The 25,266-nt window shown below is 46.7% G+C and overlaps 1 protein-coding gene across 2 annotated transcripts in view; it reads right to left on the reverse strand.

Moving 5' to 3' along the window:
- Positions 1-25,266, reverse strand: part of Mtus2 (microtubule associated scaffold protein 2) — a 376,016-nt gene that overhangs the window by 246,517 nt on the left and 104,233 nt on the right. For both annotated transcript variants that reach the window (XM_057764364.1, XM_057764365.1), the window contains exon 3: positions 4,008-6,379. In XM_057764364.1, the coding sequence (XP_057620347.1) occupies positions 4,008-6,158 (2,151 nt within the window). In that variant the 5' untranslated portion in view covers positions 6,159-6,379. The remainder of the gene's footprint in view (positions 1-4,007; positions 6,380-25,266) is intronic.

A 25,266-nucleotide genomic window follows, 5' to 3' on the forward strand; every position in this document is an offset into this window, starting at 1 on the left:
TAATCAACAGAACATTTAGAAACTATTGTTAGCAAGGGAGAAATGTTTATTTGCAAAAAATAGAGAAATTAATATTTAAAAATTTGTAGGCCTATACTGTATATTTACATAATTAAAACCAGATTTGGGGCACAGTGAAATGGCTCAGAGGGTAAAGATGCTTGCTGCTCTGCCTGAAGACTTGAGTTCAATACCAGGGATTCACAAGATGGAAAGAGAGAACCGACTCCTGCAAGTTGTCTTCTGACAGCCACTTGTGTGCTGTACACACACACATGCACACTCACACACACATGCACACAGTCACACTCGCATCCACACATGCATACATACCCACACACTTACATGCATACTCACACTTGTACACATACACACTCACATGCACACTCATGCACACATGCACACTCACATCCACACACACATACCTACACTTACATCCACACTCATACCCACACTTACACTTGCACATGTGCACACTCACATTCACACACGCATGCATATTTGCACTCACACACGTACATACCCACACACTTACATGCACACTTATACACACACTTGTACACATACACATGCACATTCACACACACATGCACACACTCACACTTGTGCACATGCACACACATGCACACACTCATTTGCATACATGCCCACTCACACACACTAACACTTGTACACAGGCACAGTAACATGCACATAGGCACATACACACATGCACACACACTCACATGCACACACACTCACACACTCACATGAAAATGGATGTTGAATGCTCTCAGGAATATTTGGGTAGATTCCTCTGGGATAACCAATCTAGGCAAGAGTCCCATGGGCTGCTCAGTTCAGAAAATGCGTCAGCAGTGTCTACACATAAATATTTGTTAAGTAATCGTGCTTCCCTCCACCATTTCCTCGGCTAATAACATAATAATAGTATTAATTTTTCCTGTACTTAACAATTCGGAATACAATCTATAGTAATCATGTGTATGTGTGTATATGTGTGTGTGTGTACATATATAATGTAGAATACAATTCATAACGATATAACTACATCCTGCTCTCACTATTTGGGATTTGGGTGCTAGGGGTGTAACTCTACCCCTGACCTGCTTTCCAATTCATTGTTTCTTTATATTAAGCAAGCAGAAAGAAATGGCATAGTCTATTTAAGTTATAATTTTAAAAAACAGTGCTGGAGCAATGTCTGAGTAGATAGCTCTATTAGTTAATTTTGCTCTAAACTGGAATTTAGGCTGTATATCAAGCTGTTCTGTGTTCCGGAATTACAAGTATTTCAGAATATCTTTTAGCAGGGCTTCTAAAAGCTTTGATTCCAGCTGTTGAAGGCATAAGCCCTATTTTGATTCCCTTTTAATGCTGAAATGGATACAAAGTTCTTTAAACTGACATCACTGAAACAAAAGATCAGGCACTTAAAGTTTCATTTTGATCACACTGTGAAATATGCCTGGCTATTAGGCTGTGCTAGGCTGGGTGAATTCTCTTCCTTGAAAAGAATATTCGCCATCTGCGCTGGGACACAACTGTTATTATCATCTATTGTCTTACTAGCCATCTCCGACTTTTCTTTTCTAGACCCTTCTTTTTAAAAATGTTGGGTGCCACACATCCGTAAGTAAAGGTTTTAGGACTGTAACATCCTGATCTGATTCTTCAGAACCGGGAATGTCAGAGCCCCCTATTCTGTCATTCAACAGTGGCTTTACTGATTCCAGCCATGGCCATGCCCACGGTTTTGCTGGGTAATCTTCTGGTTAGAAGCATGGAAATGTCCTCTGTGGTTCTTCTTGTGCTAGGTGCTTGATTCCAAGATGGCGGCACCACTACTGAAAGCTAAGAGGTAACCTCTGCATGATAGAACTAGGCCTCTCCAGATGAACCTTGACGGTGCTCCTTACGGGCTGCACCCCCCCACGATGGACTGAGACTCTCTCTCCAGCATCCTTAGGATGCAGCTGCCAGGTGGTTTGTCAATGACAAGAAAGAAAAAAGAAAGGTACACAAGCATAAACTCTTTTACAAGGTGAAAATTTTGCTTTTCGTGACTAGCTTATGCATTTTTAATTAATCCTGGGAATCCTGCTTTCATCTTTACAACGAAACAAGACAGGTTCTGTAGGTTTGAACACAGCGATCGACGCAAGTGTTCCACTGACCTCCTTCTCCGGTTGGGGGTACTTTTAAAGAAAACTCTACGAGTCTACAAAAGACTCCTCGGGTTTCAAGCACAGTCCTAAAAATCAAAGGGTATATGCAAGCAGACTCCTCCTGCCACCGACCCCTCCTGCTCTGCTTGCCCCATTTGCCCTAGGCTCACTGTGCCTGAGTTTTCTCTGGGGAGATATAAAATTAGTTATCTGCACTCAAATTGGCACATCATCAAGAGCTCCCAAAAATGACTCCTGCAAGGAGCTGGAGAGACGGCTCAGTGGTCAGGTGGACCTGGCTTGGGGTCCACAGGCTGCAGCTTGTGACTATCTGTAACTCCAGTTGCAGGGGATATGACGCCCTCTTCTGGCCTCCACAGGTACAACATACAAACAGTACACAGACCCACATGCAGGCAAAACACTCACACACACAAAAATAATTTAAATGTCTGCTTAAAGCTCATCCTGCTTGATAAGTAAAATGAATTTATTAGGGGTCACTCATAGAGGAGTAGACAGCTACAGACAGTTGCATTTTCCTGATGTCACTAATGCTCTGTCTATAAGATCACTGAATGCTAACGACTTAAGTCGAATTGCTGCAAACCTGAATTCCAAGTGCTAGCTAGTCTTTCCGTAAAAGAACTGACTATAGGCTCAGACAGAAGGAAGCACAATGCAGGCCAGACTCTCAAGCCATTTGTTGATGCGTATGCCATCCCAGCCTTCATCAGGGATCCTTCTGGCCTTGGCAAACACTGCTCAGCTCCTGGGACGATGCCAGGCTGGCATGAAGCGAAAGGACAGCCTGCTAAAGACGCTGCCAACTCAATTCTCTGCTGCTTTGACAAAACAACCGAAACCAACTTGAGGAGTAAAGGGCTTATTCACTTCTCTTCATGGACACAGTCAGTCCTGTATGCAGGGAAGTCAGGTCAGGAATTCAAGGCAGGAACCTGGTCTGACTTTCTCATGGTTTGCTCAGCTTGCTTTCTTGTGTGCTCCAGGACAACCAGCCCAGGTTGGGCTCAAGGCACAGCAAACATGCAACAAAACAGCAACCACTACTGCTCTTACTGCAAACAAAGAGGTTAGCATAGTCTGTCTTGCTACTGTTTTTGCATATATTAATGTAAGACTTTCCATTGTATTTTCGGATGCAAGGTTACACTCAGTTGCACAGGCTGGCCTGGGAATCAGTTTTCCTTTCTTGGCCTCATGAATGTTAGGTTCATAGGTGAGTACCACTGCATACAGCTCAGCACAAGGTTTTCTGCAAAGTGAAAGACTCCCCACCAAACCATTAGTCTGCTCAGTTTGAACACTCTATTGACTTCAGCTTTTCCCTTGCTTCGGCTGCTACTCCTGTATTTAAACGTGAAGCTGGCTTAAATGAACCCTTGTCTAATTCCACATGTCTTGCGCTCAGTAAAACATACATGAGCCTCCTTAGATATTGGGTCCTCTCAACCTTGCTATTGCACCGTGTTCTAGACAGCCTCTTCCAGGAACAAATTCTACTTTGGTGCAAGCCTGTCCCTGTGCATCTTTGGCTCACTTACAGAGGACATTTTGGTTCCAAATTTCACTGGGGGGAAAAAGGCAGACTTAAAACCACAAATGTAGCCGGGCGATGGTGGCGCACGCCTTTAATCCCAGCACTTGGGAGGCAGAGGCAGGCGGATCTCTGTGAGTTCGAGACCAGCCTGGTCTACAAGAGCTAGTTCCAGGACAGGCTCCAAAACCACAGAGAAACCCTGACTCGGAAAAAAAAAAAAAAAAAAAAAAAACCCAAACCACAAATGTATAGCTCATTTTACAATGCCTCCTTCTTACCTCCTGCAGAAACTTTTCGCTCATCTGACTGAAATGATGCCCTGGGGGCTTGATCCCAGACACCATCATTCCAGAGGGAAAGACCCTCGGCTTCTGCAGGTCGGGCTTGAATTTCTCATACATGTTGGCAGATGGCTGGAGGTCACGGTTCGCTGTCTTCTCCTCTTGCGGAAGAGGCATGCCACATGCAGGAGGGGCGTACGGAAGCCCCACAGGGACCAGTGAGGCATCCCCCTGACCCAGTGCCTGGGGGTTCCTACGGATGTAAGTGATGATCTTGGGTCTCACATGTTTGGGCTTCGGCATAATGACCGGCTTTGTCTCCATCCTTTCTTCCGCTTTCCCCGTCTCCAGTTTCTCGGTTGCTTCCTGAGAGGAAGGTGTGTCCTTAGGATGTGTAAGAGGCTTGGGGATCCCACTGGGGCAGGTGCTCTTGTCAGGCACTTTCAGGGATGTGTTTAACACCTGCCCACCGTCAGTGGGGGGCAAGGCCACAGAGGGTGACCCCATGTCCACACTGACTTGAGAACTGCTCCCTGGGGGAGTGGAGTGGTGAGGCAAGTTCACAGTTGTCTCTGGGTGGAGAGGAGCTGGAGTCCTGAAAATGGAATCTCCTCCAGATGGAGCGACTTCGATTTGGGCTGCGTTTTCTAGAAGGCTCCTATTTTCAGTTACAGGTACTGTCTCTCTGCTCTCTCTGGCTTCCATGGTGTCAGTGCGAGGGCCCAAGAGCTCAGAGGAGGCCTCGGCTCTGCTCCCTCCTGCAGAAGGACCCGAGTCCAGTGCCTTGGCACTGCCCCCAGTACCACTACCCTGCCTCCTCTCCTCCCTACTGACCTCGGAGGGCAGGCTTTTAGTCGGATCATGGAGAACAGAAGCTAGGCGGCCGTCACCGGGTGCAAGGTTGCTGGATGTTTGCCTCACCCTTCTACCTTCGCCTGGTGACGTTTTGCCGCTGAATCTAGTAGCTCCCTCTCCAGAAGGAACAGCACTCTGCACAGGGGTGGCTTGCTGAGACCCCTCCACGCCAGTTCTGACCGCCATCATTTCTTCCCGGCCGCTGCTTTCTCCCACTCCCGGCTGATGGTGGCTGCTGTCCAGTTGACTCGTGGCTTCTTCTTGTGCTTTCTCACGTAGTTCCTTCCTCTCCATAGGTAACACACTTTTTTCCTCATGACATCCCAGACCCTGTGCCTGGGCTGACTTTAGTCCCTGCTCCTTCCTGGGTTGGATATATTTGAGTTCCACTTGGGACTCCCTTGCTCCTTGACCTACATGCACTTCTGGATAACTGAGGCTGGAAATTTCCTTCAGGGCTGAACCCGAATTGGGAGTCCATTCTGGGTAAGTGATACACTCGTTGTAACCGTCCAGGCCACGTGTCCCCTCCACCTTGGCATCTGATGGGATGGACTCCCTGGCTTCTGAGGTAGATGGTTTAGGAGGACGCACGTATTTCCCATCTGAGGTACCCTCATCAAGAGAAAAAACTGTCACTGGAGCGTGAGCAGCTGATGTTCCCTGTGGCCCCTCCCCACGCCCAGGCATGTGGCCCTGTGGGTCTGAGGTATCCAGCCCTCCAGGCTGCTGAGTCTCCCGAATGAGACTGCCAGCTGCAGCTCCCGGGCCGCCGGCTCTTTTCAGTTCTTCATTGTCAAGGGTCTTTGCCAATTTGTCCTTGGGAGTGTGCCGGGGGATTTCAGCATCCCTTTTAGTTGAAACCTCTGGACCAGCTTGCCCCACTGTATTCCTCCAGGAGGACAGACTTGGTCCCTGGACACTCTGGGTGGTCTGCAGGATACCTCTTTTCCCTGTGTGTTCTTCACCCGGTAGTCTGTGAACAGCCAGAGAAGGCTGGAAATCCCTCTGGCTGGTGGAGCCAGCCTGAGACCCTAACCCAAAGCCCTGCAGTAGAGAGGGCTCCTTCTGGGAGTGGATGTGGCACTGTGGTCTGCTTAAGTTTGCATTTCCAATCTCAGCATTGAGATCACACATCCCGGGTTCATCGTGCGAGGAGCCCACCTCCAACATGATTTGATTGGCATTTGGATCGCCCATGCTTACAGTACTCCCATTATTATTTTTTGCCCGCTCTTGGTGATCTCTCAACTGACTGAAACAGGATTTCTTTGGAGCCAGTGGGATACTCATGGTCACCTCTTCAGTGAGGGCGGCTAGCCATGCAGTCCCCCTTCAAGCTTCAGGGCAACAGGCAGCCCTCGCGTTACCTGTCCTCTTCTGACAATGTCATATCTAGTCACCACTCTGAACCGCTTCAGACAAGCTTCAGAACCAACCATTGTCTTGACACGTAGCAAAACAACTCACTATGCTCCATTGCTGCTCAGTGAAAATCGGTCAGTCCATGAGACCTGCAAAGAAATAAAATTACAGTCACTTTAGAGAGAAGACAGCAGTAACCATGAGTAAGAGACACATACAAGAGCTAGGTGGTGATGCGCGCCTTTAATCCCGGCACTTGGGGGGCAGAGGCAGGCGGGTCTCTGTGGATCTCTGTGGGTTCAGGGCAGCCTGGTCTACAGCATGAGTTCCAGGACAGCCAGAGCTGTTACACAGAGAAAACTTGTCTTGAAAAACCAACAACTGGGGGCAATATTTGGGAGGAGGGGAGGGAAATGGGAAATGGGGAGCAGGTGGAAATCTTAATTAAAAAAGAATAAAAATAAAAATAAAAAAAAGGAAAAAAAAAGAAAAACCAACAACTCCCCAAAACACACACACAAAAGACACACCGGCAATAATGACATAGACATAATCTTTGCTGTTATTTTATTTGCTTATCTCAAAATCATTTCAAACAGGGGCTGCTGCTAGCCAAATATGTCCAAGCTATGACATCACAAGGATACATTTTAGAGATGGAATATAACAGGTCTTAAACATGTATGTTATCTTAAAGGTGTGGGGGGTTGGCGTTATAAAACAAATTAAAAGCAATCTCTTCTCTTTACTGAAGTTTTACTTTCTAGTTTATTTTCCACAAGTTAGCTATAATCTAAGAATACTAGATGAAAAATTCCAGAAACAAACCATCCAGAGATTTCAAATGGGGTACTGGCTTTTGTCACGTGATAAAACTGTGCCGTCCCAGCTCTGTCATGTGGGGGCTCTGATCTTCTCTTCGACCTTCTACACACTTCCTACCCTTCAGTCTCTTAATGGGTGTCTGTTATCAGACTATGTGCCATGTAGAATGAGGTTTGGGTCCAGCCACTCACTGCCCCTTCCTAGCCTCCACGCCACTCACATCCCCTCATCAAAGGCACTGCACCACGCGACACCACGGCCATCAGGGCAAGCATGACACAAGCTATTCAGGGAAGAAAAACAAGATCCCAAGCAGATGGTTTCCGTCGCAGTACACGATCATGACTGTTCTGTTTCATTGCTAGTCATTTGCTAATCGTTTCGCTTGGCTGAACGTATAAGTCACACTCTGTCACGGGCCTGTACGTAGAGGAAAAAGGCACCACCTGTAAAGCCAAGCATCCTGGGGATCTTGAGCTGCATGTTCACCAATGACAGCAGATGACAGTTTCCGTGGCTGAGAACCGCGAGCCCAGCATGCTCATCCTGCTGTCGCATCTCTCTCCATCCCAGCCTCCACCTTCCTAATATCCAATAACTGACCCGGGCATCCTTGCAAATCCCGAGGTACTTCCTCTTTCCCATTCATTTCTTTTCCACCTGCACACACATACATGTTTTTCCACCTGAGTGAGGTCCTTTCGTAGAATCTGGTCCTTCGTTGGTTTTGTTTTGCTCTATGTCCTTTTCCTCTCCCCCCCAGGACAGACTAGCATAAATGTGTCCACTCTATGTGTCCTGGGAACGTGGACTATTGTGGACATAGCCTCCGTCATTTGCTGCCACACTGATCTGTGGCTCTTCCCACACCTCCCTCATGGTCCCCACTTTCCCTCTTCCCCCATCTTCCCCAGTCTGTCCTCAGTCTGCCAGTAGCACACTGGGGTGACCTCAATACAACCCCTAACTGAGGAACTGAGCCTAACACAGGAGAGATATGCCACAATCGCCATTGCTTTCTTGTTTCCATTTTGACAATGTATTCCGCCTGAAGATCCATTTGTCCTCTGAGCACAAATACTAACAACTTGTAGGCAGATTGATATGACAGCCACTTAAAAAGAAATTGGACTCTCCAGGCTGGAATATGAGTATCCCAATGAGTCAAGGAGAGCAAGGAATTCACAAGCATGGCCATCCACAGAAGGGCACCATCTCTGACTCTCTGGAGATGGAAGTACAGACACAAAGCCAAGAGCTCTCTTGGTCTGACTCACATAAACAAACAAAACCAGAACAGTAGAAGTCACAAGGAACAATGGGACTTCTAGACAGTGACAAATGCCCATAAAATCAGCATTTTGCTAGAGAAAGCCTTGCTGTATTTGTTTGGTTTTACTTCTCTTGTTTTGTTTTTTAACATAAATTTCTTTTACTTGATGTGCATGTGTGTTTTGCCAGCATGTATGTCTGTGCACCATGTGCATGCAGTACCCTAGGAGGGCAGAAGAGGGAGTCAGATACCTTGGAACTGGAGTTACAGACGGCATTACAGAGCAGATATGCCAATGCTGGGACTTGAACCTGAGTCCTCTGCAAGAGCAGCCAGGGCTCTCAGCAGCTGAGTCAAAAATCTTTAGTCAATACTGGAGATTTTTAACAACATCATTAACATTTAATAGGATCACTGTAGCATAAGAATCCATTGTTGGCCAAAATGTCCCTTACAGAGGGACATTAGTGCAATGGGACCTTGGCTTCTTCTATCTGTGCCCATCTGTAACCACTGGGTAGGCTCAACTGTCTTGAGTTCACATGTTCTACAGTTGGGCACCTTATCTAGAAGCTTCTGCGGTTGAAGGCATATCCATTTTTGAATCACGAAATGGATTGATGGCATCTGAATACTCACACATCATCTCTTTTTCCATCTTAGATTCCAGCTCCCTGTTTTTTTCTGACAATGCATCATTAAAGTCGCTCTCACACAAGCAGAAACTCAGTGGCTCCAACACCACATCATCCTCATCGTCACCCTGAGTCACCGACTAATGGCAGGCTGGAGTCCAAGGCTCGCGGCTTGAGAGCTGAGTGTTTGATGATCCTTCTGCAGTCAGAGACTTAAATACTTGAAGAGTTCTACTTAAAACACAGCTGCCCCATTCAATAATCCTTCCTAGGGACACCATCAAGATCCAGCTCCCCAGAAGCTGTCAAACAAGAGTACGCATGGTGTTTCTCAAGTCCTGAGTCTGCACATCTCTCCTTGGGGACCAGTACTGCTGAACTTCTATCACAGCCATGTTCTTTTCCCCTTCTTCTTCCAACCAAAGTGTCCCCTCCCTCCCCTCCTCTCAGTTCCTTTCCCTACCAGTCCTCTGCCCCTCCCCCATCTACTCCTCTCACTCCTCCTGCACTGTTTCTCTTCAGAGAAACATCACCCAGCCATGGTACATCCAGTTGCAGTGAGACTAGGCTCCCCCTCTCCTATTAAGGCTGGATGAGGCTATCCATTAGGAGAAGGGGTCCCATGAGCAGGCAACAGAGTCGGAGACATCCTCTGCTCTCAGTATTAAGAATCTCACAAGAAGATGACATTATACAACTGTATCATATACGCAGAGTGCCTAGGTCAGTCCCATGCAGGCTCCCTGGTGGTCAGTTCAGTCTCTGGAGCCCCTATGAGCCCAGGTTAGTTGGTTCTGCAGTTTTTTTTGCACTATCCTTGACCCATCTCACAGCCATGTTCTTGACTTTACTGTCTAACAACTTTCACAGAAACTCAAATTTGAGAATGTGGAAGCCCTTCATACACGATGCTGCGGTGCTGGCATGCAATGTATGCACATCTCCCTTTGAACATGCAAATGCCTTTAACGTCACTTACAACCACGAACATAAAGCAAATACTAGCATTACATTGTTTGGGAACAGTGACAAGAAGAGTCGGCATGTGCTCAGCACAGATGGGTTTTAAAATATTTTCCATCTGTGATTGGTTGAACCCACAGATGTGAAGCCCTAGAGATGCGGGGGGGGATGGCAATTGTGTATTTAACTTTACAGCAGTTAAATGTGCTTTGTATTAAACTGTGTGTCTTACTTATTTGAGGAGACTACAAGCTTACTACATTAACGGTCCAGAAGCCTCTGTCCCCCTGTGGCTTCTTGGACAGCTGTTTTCAGCATAGATACGTCAGACAAAGTGACCCAACTCCACTCCAATGTGGGCTCAGAACAGTGAACGCTCACTACTCACATGTTAGCGAGGACTCTATTTTTTCAGCTGTATAACGGTTGATTGAAATGCTAAAGTTGCTCTTCCAAGTGAAGAAATAACTACCTCTTCCCCAGAGCTGAATCAAGGGGAAGTATGAAGAAAACTGCATTCTGAAGTTGGAGAGATGACTCGGGGGCTGAGTGCTTAAAACTCTTGCAGAGAACCCAGGTACAACTCCAGTACCCAAGTGGCAGCTCATATTGTCTCTGCCTCCAGTTCCAGAGGAATCTGATGCCCTCTTCTGGCCTCCATGAGTACTGTAGGCATATGGTGCACAGACACACAGGCAGACAAAATACCCATACATATAAAATAATAAAAACGATATTCCTAAAAAGTTAAAGAAAATTACATTCTGATTGCCATGTGTAGTTGTCAGTCATTTGTGTTTTTTTTTTTAAGTTGGTTGCAGGGATTTTCCTATCACTAAAAGGAAAATGGCTTTTAAAAGATTAAATATTATGCTTACAGTTTCCCTAAACTACCAAGTCTGCTGTGTAAGGCTGTATGAGTTTTCATATGCATATTCAAACACTTAATGTGCCAGCTATCTTAGTGAATATGGCAACACATTGCCCTCCCCAGCAGAGCTTCAGTATGGCAAGCATGCAGAGTCAAAAGTCTTAAGTTTTAAACTTTAGTAGACAACTTTCCTGAGCAAATATCTGGTGTCTACAATATTCAGTTGAATTTAATGATGTAATTTTATATGTGCTCACATATGATTGCTTATGACCCCACCTGTTCCTCTACTTTAGCATCTCAGGATGGAACAGTTGCAGGCATTCAGATCCTTGTCCTATTTTATAGTGTTTTATATGTGAAAGCAGCCTTTATTTAAAATGCTTGGGGGGAAAGAAGTGTTTAAAATTCTGCACTTTTCCCAGATTTGGGTATACATAATGAGATGCCACAGGGATATTCTCAAGTCTAAACACGGGATTCATTTATACTTAGCATGCACTTTTTATGGGTTACTTAAAGGTAGTATCACACGATGCCTTTAATGCATATGCATCTTATTGCAACCTGTCACAAGGTCAGAAAGTGACATGTTCTGCTTGTGGCATTATATCGGCACTCACAGCAGTTGATGTTTGTGGGTCAATAGGATGGTTCAATGGGTAAAAGTACTGGTTGTCCAAAGACTTGAGTATAATTCCAAGAACCCACATGGTGGAAAATGAGATCATACTCAGAACTCCCCATGCCTATGAGACATGCATGTACTCAGACACACACTCTCTCTAAATAAGTAAATAAATAACTGTAAATAAAATACTAATTTTTTAGGGTTTTGTGCTCTAGAGAATTGCTTTCATATTAGGGGTACTTAATCTGCCTATGTTTTCTCTCAACTAGCAGCCTGAAACATGACCCTTTGCAGGCTAAATGAGCTGTACAAATTTAATCCCACTATAATGTGCTTTGATATTGGTAGGGTACACAGCAGAGGCCCGGTGGCTGTCCGTGGTGCTGAACTCAATGCCAGACCAAAATGTGAAATTTCACACCGAAGTGTGAAATGCTTTTTACTCAGTTGGAAGTCCAAGAAAGGGGGTAACTGGGTTCTTATTCAATTAAACCAACCTGATATTTAGTTCACTGTACTTGGTTTTCTCAATAAATATGTTGCATGCCCATCCAAAAGAAAGCTTCATCCTGACTGTCAACAGGATGTGCATGTTTTTAACATTTACAAAGTCCTTTTCAGGGTGTAATTTCACCCAGGAAAGCTAAATATTCATTACTTTCCTGTTGTGATCATTTCTCTTTTTTACTTGTTTTTAATGAATTTTTCTACAATGGAAAATTCATATTGTCAATTTTTAAAAATATTTTTGTTGCACATAAAAAGGCAAATATCTGTGTACATCTTCCTATTCTACCCCCTCCCAAGAAATAGAATTTGATGTGTGAGATCTGGAACTTTTGTCTTACACTCCCAGGATGAGCAATAAAAGCCAACTTTTCAGCGTGTGTGCTATGGATTTCTTCCCACAAAGCACATGGAGAAAACACATCATCACAGAGTTTCACTCTGTAGCCCTGGCGCTCTCTCTCTCTCTCTCTCTCTCTCTCTCTCTCTCTCTCTCTCTCTCTCTCTCTCTCTCTCTCTCTCTCCAGACCATGCTGACCTTAAAATCACAGAGATCTGCGTGCCTCTGCCCCTGGAGTGCTGGGATTAAAGGAGAGTACTGTCACGCCTGGCCCTTCACCAACTTTAATAATCATAGTTACTCAACAACTTTTCCTATTGTTAGGTTTTAGGTTGTCTGGGGTTTTTAAATAGTTCCAAGAATGCCATTGAGTAGGTGTCTCTTCAGAATGCTGTGCAAGTGTGCACACCTGTGGGGTAAGGATGCCAGCGTTGTTCTGGGTTCACTGGAGCCTGGCACACAGCAGGCGTCCTGTAGCTGTTTGTTGGTAAGTGAGGCACTCACTGCCTCACAAAAGAAGTGCCCATCTTCATCATTCCCCTCAGGTTCCCACTTCCTTCCATTTTCTCCCTCAAAACCTCTGTGACTGGAACGATCAGATCGTTTGTCATTCGGATTGGTTTTTTCTTATCAGGATTTTCCCCCTTTCTATTATACCATAATTTATATTCTATGGACTTAGGTATCTTTTACTATAAAGTTCTTCAAATGTTGACCAACAGCTTTCATACATCATCTTGACTATAAAATGGTTCTAAAGGTCACCAAACTTCCACCGGCCCCAGACCCCAGCAATACGTGATCAGGTTTCCACGTCTACACGTTTGTGTCTTCCAGAACTCTCCTCCATGCAATATTCAGTGTTCAGATTTTGTGCTGTGATTCTTGTGTCTCACAAGGTGCACCCAAGGCTTACTTACCACGATCAGTCTTTCAGAAGCTGCATTTGCGTGGAGATTCATGTGTCCCACCCTGTGTGTTTAGCCACTCCCCAGGAGAAGGTTACTGAGTTGATCTTTTCTTTTAATGATTATGAATAAAGCTACCACAAACATTTATATGCAGCCTTTTGTGTGAGACCCAAACTCAGATGGAATGCCACGTGGGAACAGGACATATGATCACTCTGTTCTGAACACCTCTCACTACCCATGAAGCTCGGCTCTATTGTCTGTTCATGACTCTCTTCCCTTCAGGTCTGCATAGGCTCCAGGAGAACAGTGTCTCTGCCTCCCCATGCCAGCCTCTCTCTAAGCCCAGGACAGTCCCAGGCACAGACATGCAAAAGCATGACACGGCAGAGTAGTTAACATATGAACATACAGTGGTTATGAAAGCACGCACACGACTGCCCAAGAGCAAGCCAGAGAAAAGCCAGTGCGGGTGCGCACAAGGTCCCACCTCTAGCTGAGGAGCTGCTGGCAGCTGATAGCCGCCTGGAGAGAGAGAGTTTGTCTTCTTTAAGGATGTGGCTTTGCAACATCAAGCAATCGAAAGTGCTTCAATATCAGCCGCGTATTTTCAGCACCAGAATGGGCTCCCTATGACAGTGAGTAGCCTGTTGTTTCTGTTTTGTATCTTTCTGTTCAGTAATGCCTGTGAGTAGCAATACTGCCCCTTTTACTGGAAATACGGAGCCGAGTGACTCTGGAAGCCACTAGAGGAGCTGCAGGCTCAGCACAATCTCTGTTGCACGCCATGGCAAAGTTCATAGGGAAGAAACAAACGCCATTTTGTTTTGACTCAGCCACTAGTGGGGGTGCAAAGAGTTCTATACCGCATTCGGATGCTGTGTTTCCTCACATTGCCTATCTCTGGAGCCAAGTTAGTTTTAGGTTTTATTTTTCACAGCAGACATGGAAGATGAGACATTCTCAGAATTTAGATTTCACCCTGATTAGATATTAGCAAGTTAAGGGCTTGCTCCTGGTTGCTACAAAGGGAACAGCCTTGCCTAGTGCTCACGTCAACATTCTCTATCTAGGCTATCAGTGCTATTGCAGACATCAAAACCAGGAATCTAGAAACTTCCTCTACGTTAACTCAACACAACCCATCAACAAGAGCTGTGGAGATGACCCCCAAAGTCCATCGCCAGTCCATTACTTTCCCCTTGAGGCCACCACTGTCATCACCCACAGACTTCACTCATGAGTCTCCTGCCAGGCCTGCCAGATTGGGCTCTGACTTCTCCAAAGGGTCACTTAAACGTGAAAGCTAAAAAAGGTGACTTCAAATAAAAAGGCAGAATAACGGTCTCTTGAGAGCAGGAAGAGCAGAGGTAGGATACAGGAAGTCAGAGAATAGATACCAGAACACAGTCAGAGGGAGGAACAAGTAACAGGGCTATACCGCACAGCAGAGTGGCATATGGTGCTATCAACAACCTGTGGTACATCATATTAAGAGCGAGAAGGACTTGAGGGTCCCAGGCATGAAAGAGTGGTATGCAGATGTGAAGCAATGCATCTGGATTCAGATCCCATCATTACACATGGCATACATGAATATATACAATTGTGTATCAGTTTAAAACTTCCAAGTAAATTTTACAAAAACTAAAAAACAGAATGTCCCTTTCCCTCCACCTGAGGACCAATGAGGTCCCTTGACAAATAAATCACATCAGGACATTTCCCAGCTCCCAAATCTCCAAGAACATCCTTGCCAGGCGCTCTGTGGCTAACCTCCAGCCACTGTTCGAGCTGTAACCGACTCCTGTGCCACCTTGATGCCCAAGACCTCAGCACAGGTGCTGCCCCTCACTCTCCACAAGGTGGGACTCTCTGATGTCTAGGTCTCAACAGAAATACGCCCTGCCTACACAGGTTTGCTTATACGTCATTTTGTATCCCCCGTCTCAGTACCCTGCTATGTTGCTTGCAACATTTACCGGGCACTCAGTGTGTCACATACTGGCTCGTGGTGTTTCTCATCAAAGGAATGAAAGTCCCGAGAGATAAAGAGCTAAACCCTGATTCTCACCGAGCTCTGTGACCGCAGTAGAATTCAGTACACTGTCGTTCTTGTAAAAACATTCATAGGAAGCATTGCGGAATGTTTCCCAGTTCAGTTTGCTCTTACCCAGGGTAAGGCCTTGTTGAGAATGTAACTGTCACGGAGTTAGTAAATGTGAGAAATGGGAGGAAGTAAAATAGTAATGATCTCAACCTTCTCACGCCATAAATGAAGAAACTATAGACCCAAGTGATTGATCATAAGATTTACTTCAAGTTCTACAGCTGACCCTGTGCCTTCAGGATAGGGGCAGACTCCTCTCTCTGTCTCTCTCTGTCTCTCTGTCTCTGTCTGTCTCTCTCTCTCACACACACATGCATGTACATGCATGTACACATATGCACGAAAACACACACGCATACACTTGCATGCATGCATGCACGCACTCACACATATACCTCAGACTTAGACCAAGAAGTTAAAAAAAAAAGGGAGGCTACATGGAGAGCTCTGAAATGGACCTAATTTATTAAACGTCAAATGACTTAAAAGTATAAAACCACCAGATGTGGTGGAACATGCCTTTAATCCCAGCACTGGGGAGGCAGGGGCAGATGGATCTCTGTGAGTTGGAGGCCAGCCTGGTCTACATGGTGAGACCAGGGCTACACAATGAGACCCTGTCCCACATACATACATACATACATACATACATACACACACACATAGTACAAGAACAGCAGGAAACCAGAGATAAGGAATAGATTCAATCCTCGCAGAAAATGCAAATTCTTGAGGGAAAAAGCCATAATATACAACAGCTAATGGTTACCGTGACAAGCGCAAGGCCAGGTATAATAACTAAGATGCCAAACGAAAACTCTAAGGACCTCATGAGGAAAAGAGACAAAAATTCCATCTGAGGGGAAGGGACACTTGCTCCTTGTGGTTAGTGACTGTGGGGAGGCCTTGAGGGTGTGACATCCAAGCTGGCCACCAGGCACACATAGCAAAGCAAGCATCCTTCAAGGTCTGAGCCCGGGCTTCATAGGCCATCCCTACCCCATCTCAGATACCCATCTCCTTAAGCCCCATTCGGTTTTCCCTGGCGATGGTTGCTAAGGAAGAGAAGCCACTGGGAACTGCCGAGTAGTGCCTTCTAGGAAAAGGATTTGTGGGGAAAATAAGGCCTGAAATGAGGCATAGGAATTATCCAAGGATTTCCTTTATCTTTGCAAGCCCTGCCTGTTCTGCCAGAGAAGCTGGGTGTTATCTGTTCCAGTGAAGATGGAGATATTTATATTTTCATCTAGTTGAAGAGATTGACAGCTTCCAAATAGCAAGAACACTGCTCCAATCACTAGGAACTGGTGGTAAGTTCTTGACTCTTACTCTGTAAGGCGGGTGGGCAAAGCTAACACACTGAAGATTAATATTCTGCCTATGAAATACGTGATAAGGGCCGAGCGGCTCAGATAATGGTGTTTTGTGCTGGGGTTTATTAAAAGGAGACACGGATTTCAAATCTAGAGAAAAAATAAACAATTTTTGAGTGATGGAGAAAGAAAAATGTTTCATCTGGCGCTTCATCTTGGCTCCTCGGAGGCTAAATCAGGAGAGGTTTTGATCTCGGTCTTGAAGGAGCGGGCGGTATTCTTTGAAGAATAGGATTAATTCAGTTGTCTGTTTGAAGGGCAATTGCTTTCCTGTGTGCATGCTGACTGCTGGGTCTATTAACTCAGCCCAGGTGCTTCCGCCTCAGCTACCCGTGCGGCACCTGAAGCCAAGTTGAGACTCAGACTGTCGCCTTTATCACCTCACCTGTACAAGAACCTAGAACGAAAACTTTCAGTGATGTCTGCCCTTCCTCTAGTCTTCCCACAAGTGCTCTGTGTATAGATTCCCAGCAAACCTACTCCCCGGCCCTCATTCTTGCAGCTAGACCAGTGGTCCCTGCCTCCTATAGAGAATGAAATCACTGAATGGGGCAACCACAGGGAAGTCTTCAAAAGCATCTGAGCAGGTGGGGAGGGCAACTGGCTCCCGTGGGGATAACCATAGAGAGGTAGAGGGCTAGCCTGATACAACAGAACCTGCCTGAAGCATGCTTTTGCAACTCCACTGCTGCCCCAAGAGAACTCATTTCAAGATGGCAGAATGCTTGCACCATGCACACTTGTTCCTCCGCACCAAGGACTCCAGGAATGCACTTGGGGTGGAGGCCGCTTGCCATCCCCCCATCTCCAGGGACACAGACTGTAACCCTCAGGCCTTGTGTGTGACCTAAAAAGTAAAACTTGATCTTTTCAATCTCCTCAGCATCAAGTACTGCTCACATGAATCTCAGGCACCTGCACGGGGTCACTCACTATACATGGGACTCCTTCACATTCCTTTTTTAGAAAGAAGGTGGATTTCTTTTATCGTGTATCTAAAGCTTACCACCCTTCTCTCAAATGAGTCAGATGCCTAAGGGGGATGAAGGTCAATTGTTAACCCCAAGATGCAACCCAGAGGAAAAAAGACCATTAATAACCAGAAAGAAGAAAATGAGGCGACCAAGAAGAGGAGGAGTTGCTGAGTCAAGTAGGAAAGGGGTTGGGGGACACAGGACAGGAAAAGAGCTGACAGACCTCTGCAAGCAATGGCTGCATCCTGCGACATTAACCTATGGGGGGGGGGGGATACTAAAAATAAATAATTAAACAAGATGCAGGAGAAAAAGATGACTCAACACAGCACAGTAACGAGGGACCTGAAAAGGCAGTTAAGCCTCACACAGCAGGTGGCTACTGATGACTTAACCTGGGTTTGTTGGTTTGGGGTTGGGGGCAGGGGTTATACAGCCAGAGACCCGCAAGCCCCACTGTTAAGAAACTGACTATAGGAGCAGGTAGGGTCCACACAGCCAGGCTGGGGGTGCTGAGGAGCAGGACCCAAGGGTAACAGAGAAAGAGGGGGTGGAGCAGGAAGTGGCCCTAGTGGCAGGGAGCCAAAGGTCACCACTGGCAGCTGTGAGTCTACCACAGGTAGAAGCATCTGCTTAAGCTGGGACCCCTGAAGAAAGGAAGCCACTTTGGTCACCAGGCTACAGAGGAGGAGAGTAAAACTCGGAAGGTGGGGAGCAGATGATACCCGCATCCCCGGGAAGCAAGGGTGGGGCCGGCAGAGGACTGGGGCCTGCGGAGCGGAAGAAGGAGTTCCCCAGCAGTCAACTTCCCTGGCCCAGGGGCTTGCAGCGCTGAGAAATGCAGAAACTGGCAGGTCTTGTCTTCATCTGCCAGGCCCTTCCACCCTAGCTTGGGGCAAGCAGTGCTGCACCCAGAAGCAGCAACGTTGGGGCTCCTGGGCCATCGCGGACTCCTCCAACGGAAAGGCCCTCCTCTGGTCTCAATTGCCATCTCGGGGGCCCCACCTTCCACCCACAGTGGAGTATTCTGGACTTAGAGCATCAACCTCTACCAGGGAAGTCTCCCCACCAGATGCCCAGCGCCTGATAGCAAAGCCTTGGGAATGGCCAGTGTCACCATCTCAAGAAGGGCCTCCCTGAAGAGCAGAGGAACCTGTGTGTCTCGGGTGGGGGTGAGGGGTTAGACAAGGAGCCTGGATTGCCCCCAACCCACTGAGGGAGTTTCCCTGGCTCCTACCCCAGGGCTTGCATATAGATTATAAAGATATAAGGGGAAATGGGTGGGTGGGAGGGGTTGGAGGTTGGGAGCACCAGTTCCCCTCTTCTCTTCCCGTGGTACCCCATCCCTGGGATCATTTGTTAAAAAATAAAAAATAAAGAGAATTTTCAAAGAACAAAAGAAAAGAGGTAGGAGAAGAAAAGAAAGGAGAAGAAAGAGAAGAAACAGCTGCAGACATCCAGCATGGACTAAAATCAAAACAAGACAAGCATACAGAGCTCATTCTTAGAAGGAGAAAGATACCCAAGGTCAGGGGCTGCTGGGGCAGCGATGACACAGAAGAGAACGGGTCGCGTACTGTACGTCTTTTATTATAATAATGCAAGATAAATGTTGTAAACACTGCTTTCTTCTGGAATAATACAAACTTGAAGGTGTGCAGATACGGATTCTTTTCAGACAGGACAAAAGGCGCAGACTGGCGATAAACATGAACTTTCTAGTTTAATCTGAAATTTGAAGTTCTGGGTATTTGGGGGACCACTGGGATAGAAGCCTGGAGTGCCACAGGTTAGATGTCCCTGCTGCAGTGACAGGATTCTGGATTCTCAAAGTGAACCAGCAGGAGGAGAACCAGAACAGGCCCTGAGCTCCCCAGCGGCTGAGCAGGCTTCGTGCACAGCAAAGGGATTTTGGAGAAATTCTGAGCGACTTCAACCAAATGAAATAAGGGTGTCAGAGAGCTGCATCTTTGACACCTGTGACGCAAACTGCAAGGTGTCCCAGCTGCCCGTGGTATGGAGGCACGGATGTCTCACAGGCTGAATATTTTGGGCTCAGAATGCTGTACCAACTCCATAATATAAAGCAGTGACAAAGGGGCATGGGGCCACTCACTCATTCCAGCTTCTTTCCCAGTCTGCATCTGAATACAAGTGAAGATAGGATTATGGCTTTGCGGTGAAGACCTGGAAGAAAAGCTTTGTGTTGCACACCCATCACCTGGTGGGTCAGACATAAGTGGCAGAATTATGTTAAGAAATGAACCTTTAAGGGCTCAGAAGTTAAGAGTGGTTACTTCTCTGGCAAAAGACCTAGATTCAATGACCAACACCCATACTGCAACTCACAAACTCCTGGAACTCTAGTTCCAGAGGATCTGACATCCTCTTCCGGCCTCCTCAGCTCCTGTACGCACACGGTGAGATTGTGCAAGCCAGAGGCAGTGGATCACTATAACAAAAGTATTTTCAGGACACAGCAGGGCAGTTGCACACCTGAACCTATGGCGGTTGTGAATGTGTGCATAGGCCATGTGCAAGGTCAAGTCAGACAGAAACCCCAGCATGAAGAAGGGAGGTGGACATAAAAGCCTGTCTCTTGACGGCAATTGGTAGCAGTCGAGAAAGGGGAAGTTAGTTTTCTTCAAGGGTATAGGGCCTGGTAGGTCAACCACACTCCATTTAAGGAAGAGGAGGCGATTTGGGAGAAGCTGGGGGTGGGAATATGATTAAAATAGGTTATATGAAATTTTCTAAGATTAATATAAAAATATAGAAGGCTCATTACTGTGTTGCTGTTTGGGCCACAGGATAAGTAAGGCCCATGGGGCCAGAAGGAGTTTGGCCACTGTTTCCTTTTGCTCTCTCCCAGGACCATCCAGGGCCCAATGAACCAAGTTTGTGCTTCTCTTTTGCAGAAGCTTGGAGCATCGTCCATCCATACCTGGGGCATCTTCCAATCATACCCGGGGCATCTTCCATCCATACCCAGTGTATCGTCCATCCATACCCGGGGCATTGTCCATCTGTACCCGGGGTATCGTCCATCCATACCCAGGACATCTTCCATCCATACCCGGAGCATTGTCCATCCATACCCAGGGCATTTTCCATCCATACCCAGAGCATTGTCCATCCATACCCGGGGCATTGTCCATCTGTACATCATCCATCCATACCCAAAGCATCGTCCATCCATTCCCGGGGCATCGTCCATCCGTACCCGGAGCATCGTCCATCTGTACCCGGGGCATCCTCCATCCATACCCAGGGCATCGTCCATCCATCCTTGACGCATTCTCAACTCTGTTCTAGAGCCGCCCCCATGTTCATGCCCCCCTCTTATGTCACACTGCTCTCTTCTCTAGAACTTGGATATCATCACTGTAGGACGAGCTTTAGCCTCTGTTCTTCTAGAGACTGAATACACGTGTGGCTGTCTGTGCAAGGGAGCGAGGGGTGTGTGCTCTGGGCAGAGTTTCATCTTTAAAAGAGCTGGTTCTAGTTAGCAAAGGAAAAGCGTGTTACTATGGGCCATCTGCCAGGACACAGAAATAGCTGCATTTTGGAAAAGCATTCAAACGATATTGTTCTTTTTCAGCACCGTCACCATGGTGCACGTTCCTGGAAAGCAGATTCTGGGCTTGGCCATCTCCCAGGAGCCACACTGCTGCCATGAATGTGACACACCAGGCTAACGGAAGTAGCCGAGTGGCAAGGTCCTCATATCCTAGCCAATGAGGAATAACATCTGGACAGCACCGAGAGGGACACACCGGCCACAGTCAGCCCTACCTCCATCCTGGGCTGTCACGATACCTGTGCCTCACTCTGTGCTGTTTGCCTGTCTTTGCTGATTGTAGTTATTCCTGTGTATGCCTCGTCCCCTCCTCTCTTCATCTTACTTCATCCACGGATCTGGCTGCTCTCTGGGGCACAGGCTTCAGCTTTATAGGCACTGTTGGCGATTGTAAAATTATAAAATAACATCTCTGCAGTGGAGAACAAGGCATTCTCACAGGCATTAAAAATGGATTTATAATGGATTTCAGCAATCTTCAGTATTTACTGAAATGAAATCAGGATCTCAAAGAGATATCTATACACCTACATTCATAGCAATATTTATGGCAATAGTTGAAACATTGAGTCAACCCAAATCCCTAGCTGCGGGTAAATGGATAAGCAAAACACAATCTTTACAAATAATGGGATATTTTAAAAGGACAGGAATTCAGATACATGCTGTAAGGGAATGAAGATAAAAATAATCCCATCACACAACAAATACCGCGTAATGCCCCTCCCATAAAGTGCTAAGAGTAGTGCACACACATATGTGCACACACACACATGCATACACAGCAGCAGCAGCAGCAGAGTGCAGACAGAAACTGCAGGAGGGGCAACAGTGATTTGCTGTTGAATGGCTACGGTTGGCTACAGATGGGAACATAAAGACAATTCTGGAGATGGGAGGTGGCAATGATCGTACAACCACGAGCACTTTAATATCATTGAGCTGTTCATTTAAAAGTGATGAGGATACAGGGGTGGAGACAGCTCACTTCCTGCTCTTCCAGAGACCTGTGTTCCATTCCCAGAATCCACATCAGGGGCCTCACAACCACCTGTAACTCCAGAGCCAGGAGACCTGGCGCCCTCTTCTGGACTACACAGTGACCTGCATGCATGCAGTATATATACACACACAAGACACGTAAAAAACGTTTTTCTTTAAATGATGAAGACAGCAAGCACACTTACGTAGTGGGTAGTTTTGCCACAGTACTTCTTATAAATAGGAGTAGCTAGGACTAAAATTCTTCAAAGGCCTGGAGAGGGCTGTGCCGGACAATCAAACACAAAGAAGTGACCGTGAGAAATACCAGCTTCTGAAGATGGCTGTGAGCTGCTGAAGAGGCGGTTATTAAAGCAATATCCATTAGCACTTTCGTAGAAACATGACAAGCATACAATCTGCTGCCAGTGTGTGTTGTGATTTGCTCTCCCTGCTTCTGGTCGGTGGGCAGCCATCAGAAAGCATTGCCTTCCCTCAGCCCACACTTCCCCACTGCCAGCTGGTGAATGCTGATGCCACCAGGCAGGTCCTGGCTTTCCATCCTCCCCCCACCCTGCTTCCGCAAGATCCAAATTTCTGTTCCCTTTGGCTCTGAAAACAAACAGTAACATGAAGGCGCCACCATGGAAAGTCCTTTGTTGGAATATTAATCTGATGCCTTCCTTTGCTTTTTCTGTTCGTTGCCCCACGCTGGCTCAGTGTCTTCTGACATCACAGCGCTTGGTGACTTCAGAGTTGCCAGAAAGATCCTTTCCTTCCTGGCTTTTGTGTCCAGGTATGTAAACCTGAAAAGGAAAAGAAGGCTTCGAGCCCCAGCCAGAGTACTACAGAGAGGGTCAGGAGATTCCTAGTGAGAACATTTCTCAAGTCTGTGCGAGACTGGGCTGCGATTCTGAGGCAGGCAGGCTCCAAGCTGACTAGACTTTTGTGCCAGCAGGGCCCAGGAATGAAAATAACAGCTACAGCCAGTCCCAGACTGTGATCCCAGAATGCACCAGTTCCCAGGAGACAGGCAGTGTGATGAATGACCCAAAGAGACCTTGTGACATCTCAAGAGGGGTCAGTGGGGATGAGACCCAAGATCAACAGGATGTCCTTGGTACCTAGCGGGAAGGAAGATGCAGTAAAACATACTGAAGATGTCAACTCTCAGGCAAGAGGGATGCTCTGAGGTGCAGAGAACTTGATGCTCTTCTCGAAGACCTCAGTTCAGTTCCCAGGACCCGCGTCGGTGGCTCACAACCACCAACGCCTTTCCTGGATTTCTGTGGGTACACGCACTCATATGCTCCCCATAAACACAGCTAATAAATAATAATGAAAATACCTTAAATATCTTTAGAAAGAGAGATCAAATCTCCTGCCAGCCCAGAGCATAGAACGGTCCAGAGCCACCAGTAAGCTCTAGAAAATGAAGAGGTGCGGGTTTCATTCCCGGCACATTACTTTGCTCTGATAAAGTGGAGAAACATATTCTCAGTTGGCGAGACATTTATTCTGCTTGGGCTGGAAGGTGAAGGCAAACCTCACCCACATGTGACTCTGTGCTGTCTCTAGCATTCTCTTCTGTGTCACCAAGAGCAGCGTACAACTTGCTGCCTGAGGTGGCACCAAAGCAGCCACAGGTAAAAAAATCAGACAAACCAACACAAACTTTTACCAAGTCCACCCACTAAAGCTTGCCCTGGCCCTCCTATTTCAAACCACTTTTCTCCCTCCCATCAGCCAGACTCACCTAAACCTGCTAGGGTGATCTTGTCACACAGCTCTGCACTGACAGATCAAACCCAAACTCATGATCTACAGGGAAATCCTTCCCTCTCTAACCATGGTTCAACTCAGCCATAAGATGCACCTTCCCAACCACTCACTCGCACGAGGAAGTGTCTGTGAATTTCCCAGCACTTGCCAGTGACTGACTTATCTTCTCCCTAGATCCCTCAGGCCTTCCAGTGATAGTGGCGGAGGGAAAATGGCTCCATGATGCCCCCCACATGGGTGCTAATGCCTCACAGGCAAAAGATGGGCCAGCTCCCTTCTGCCACAAACAGCTCATGGTGATGGAACTGCGGGTAGCACCGAGGGTAGACACATGACCAGATGTGCCAGAATAAACCTCTCTCTTCAGTTTGCCTTGTTGGGTATCTGGTCCCAGCAACGTGAAGACTAGAGAATACACCAAGGGATCCTTTTCTTGGTTCATGGAGCTGGTGAGGTTTTGTTTGTAGGAGTGGATTGCCTGCATGTATGTGCGCCATGTATATCCAGTGCCAGCGGAGACCAGAGAGGGTGGCAGATGCCCTGAGCTGGAGTTACAGGAGGTTGTGAGCAGCCGTGCAGTGCAGGAGCTATGAGTAGAACCAGTCAGTGCTCTTAGTGACCTCACCATCCCTCCAGCCTCTTTTTACAATTTGGTACCAGGAGTATATATGGATTCCTTTTAAAAACCTTCTCTATACAGAGCTAGTTCCAGGACAGGCTCCAAAAAAAAAAACACAGAGAAACCCTGTCTCGAAAAACCAAAAAAAAAAAAAAAAAAAAAAACCAAAAACAAAAACCCTTCTTTATGCTGGGCAGATGTGGCGCACGCCTTTAATCCCAGCACTTGGAAGACAGAGTCAGGTGGATCTCTGTGAGTTCGAGGTCAGCCTGGTCTACAGAGTGAGTTCCAGGACAGCCAGTGCTACACAAAGAAATCTTGTTTTGAAAAACAAACAAACAAAAACAACAACAACAAAATAACCTCTCTACAAAGACACAACCATCTTAGCATCTTTGTAGCAGAGTCTCTCATTGGTTGAGTCAATTTCATTCCCACAGTTCCAGACCAGTAAGCCTGAGTTTCCTGAGGCTGCCTAGTCTCCCCATACCCTCACCCCAAAAGCCAACCCCATGTAGATAGAATCTGATCCCCTAGCACACTCCCGGCATTTTCCAGCATACCCAACAGAGCATGGTAGATTGCCAAAAGTTCATCAAAGTCTCCCTTTGCACACCTTAGCCAGTGAAAGAGTTGGTTAAAAAAAAACCCATTAGCATCT

The sequence above is a fragment of the Chionomys nivalis genome, chromosome 3, assembly GCF_950005125.1.
Source record: "Chionomys nivalis chromosome 3, mChiNiv1.1, whole genome shotgun sequence".
In the NCBI taxonomy this organism is placed as follows: Eukaryota; Metazoa; Chordata; class Mammalia; order Rodentia; family Cricetidae; genus Chionomys; species Chionomys nivalis.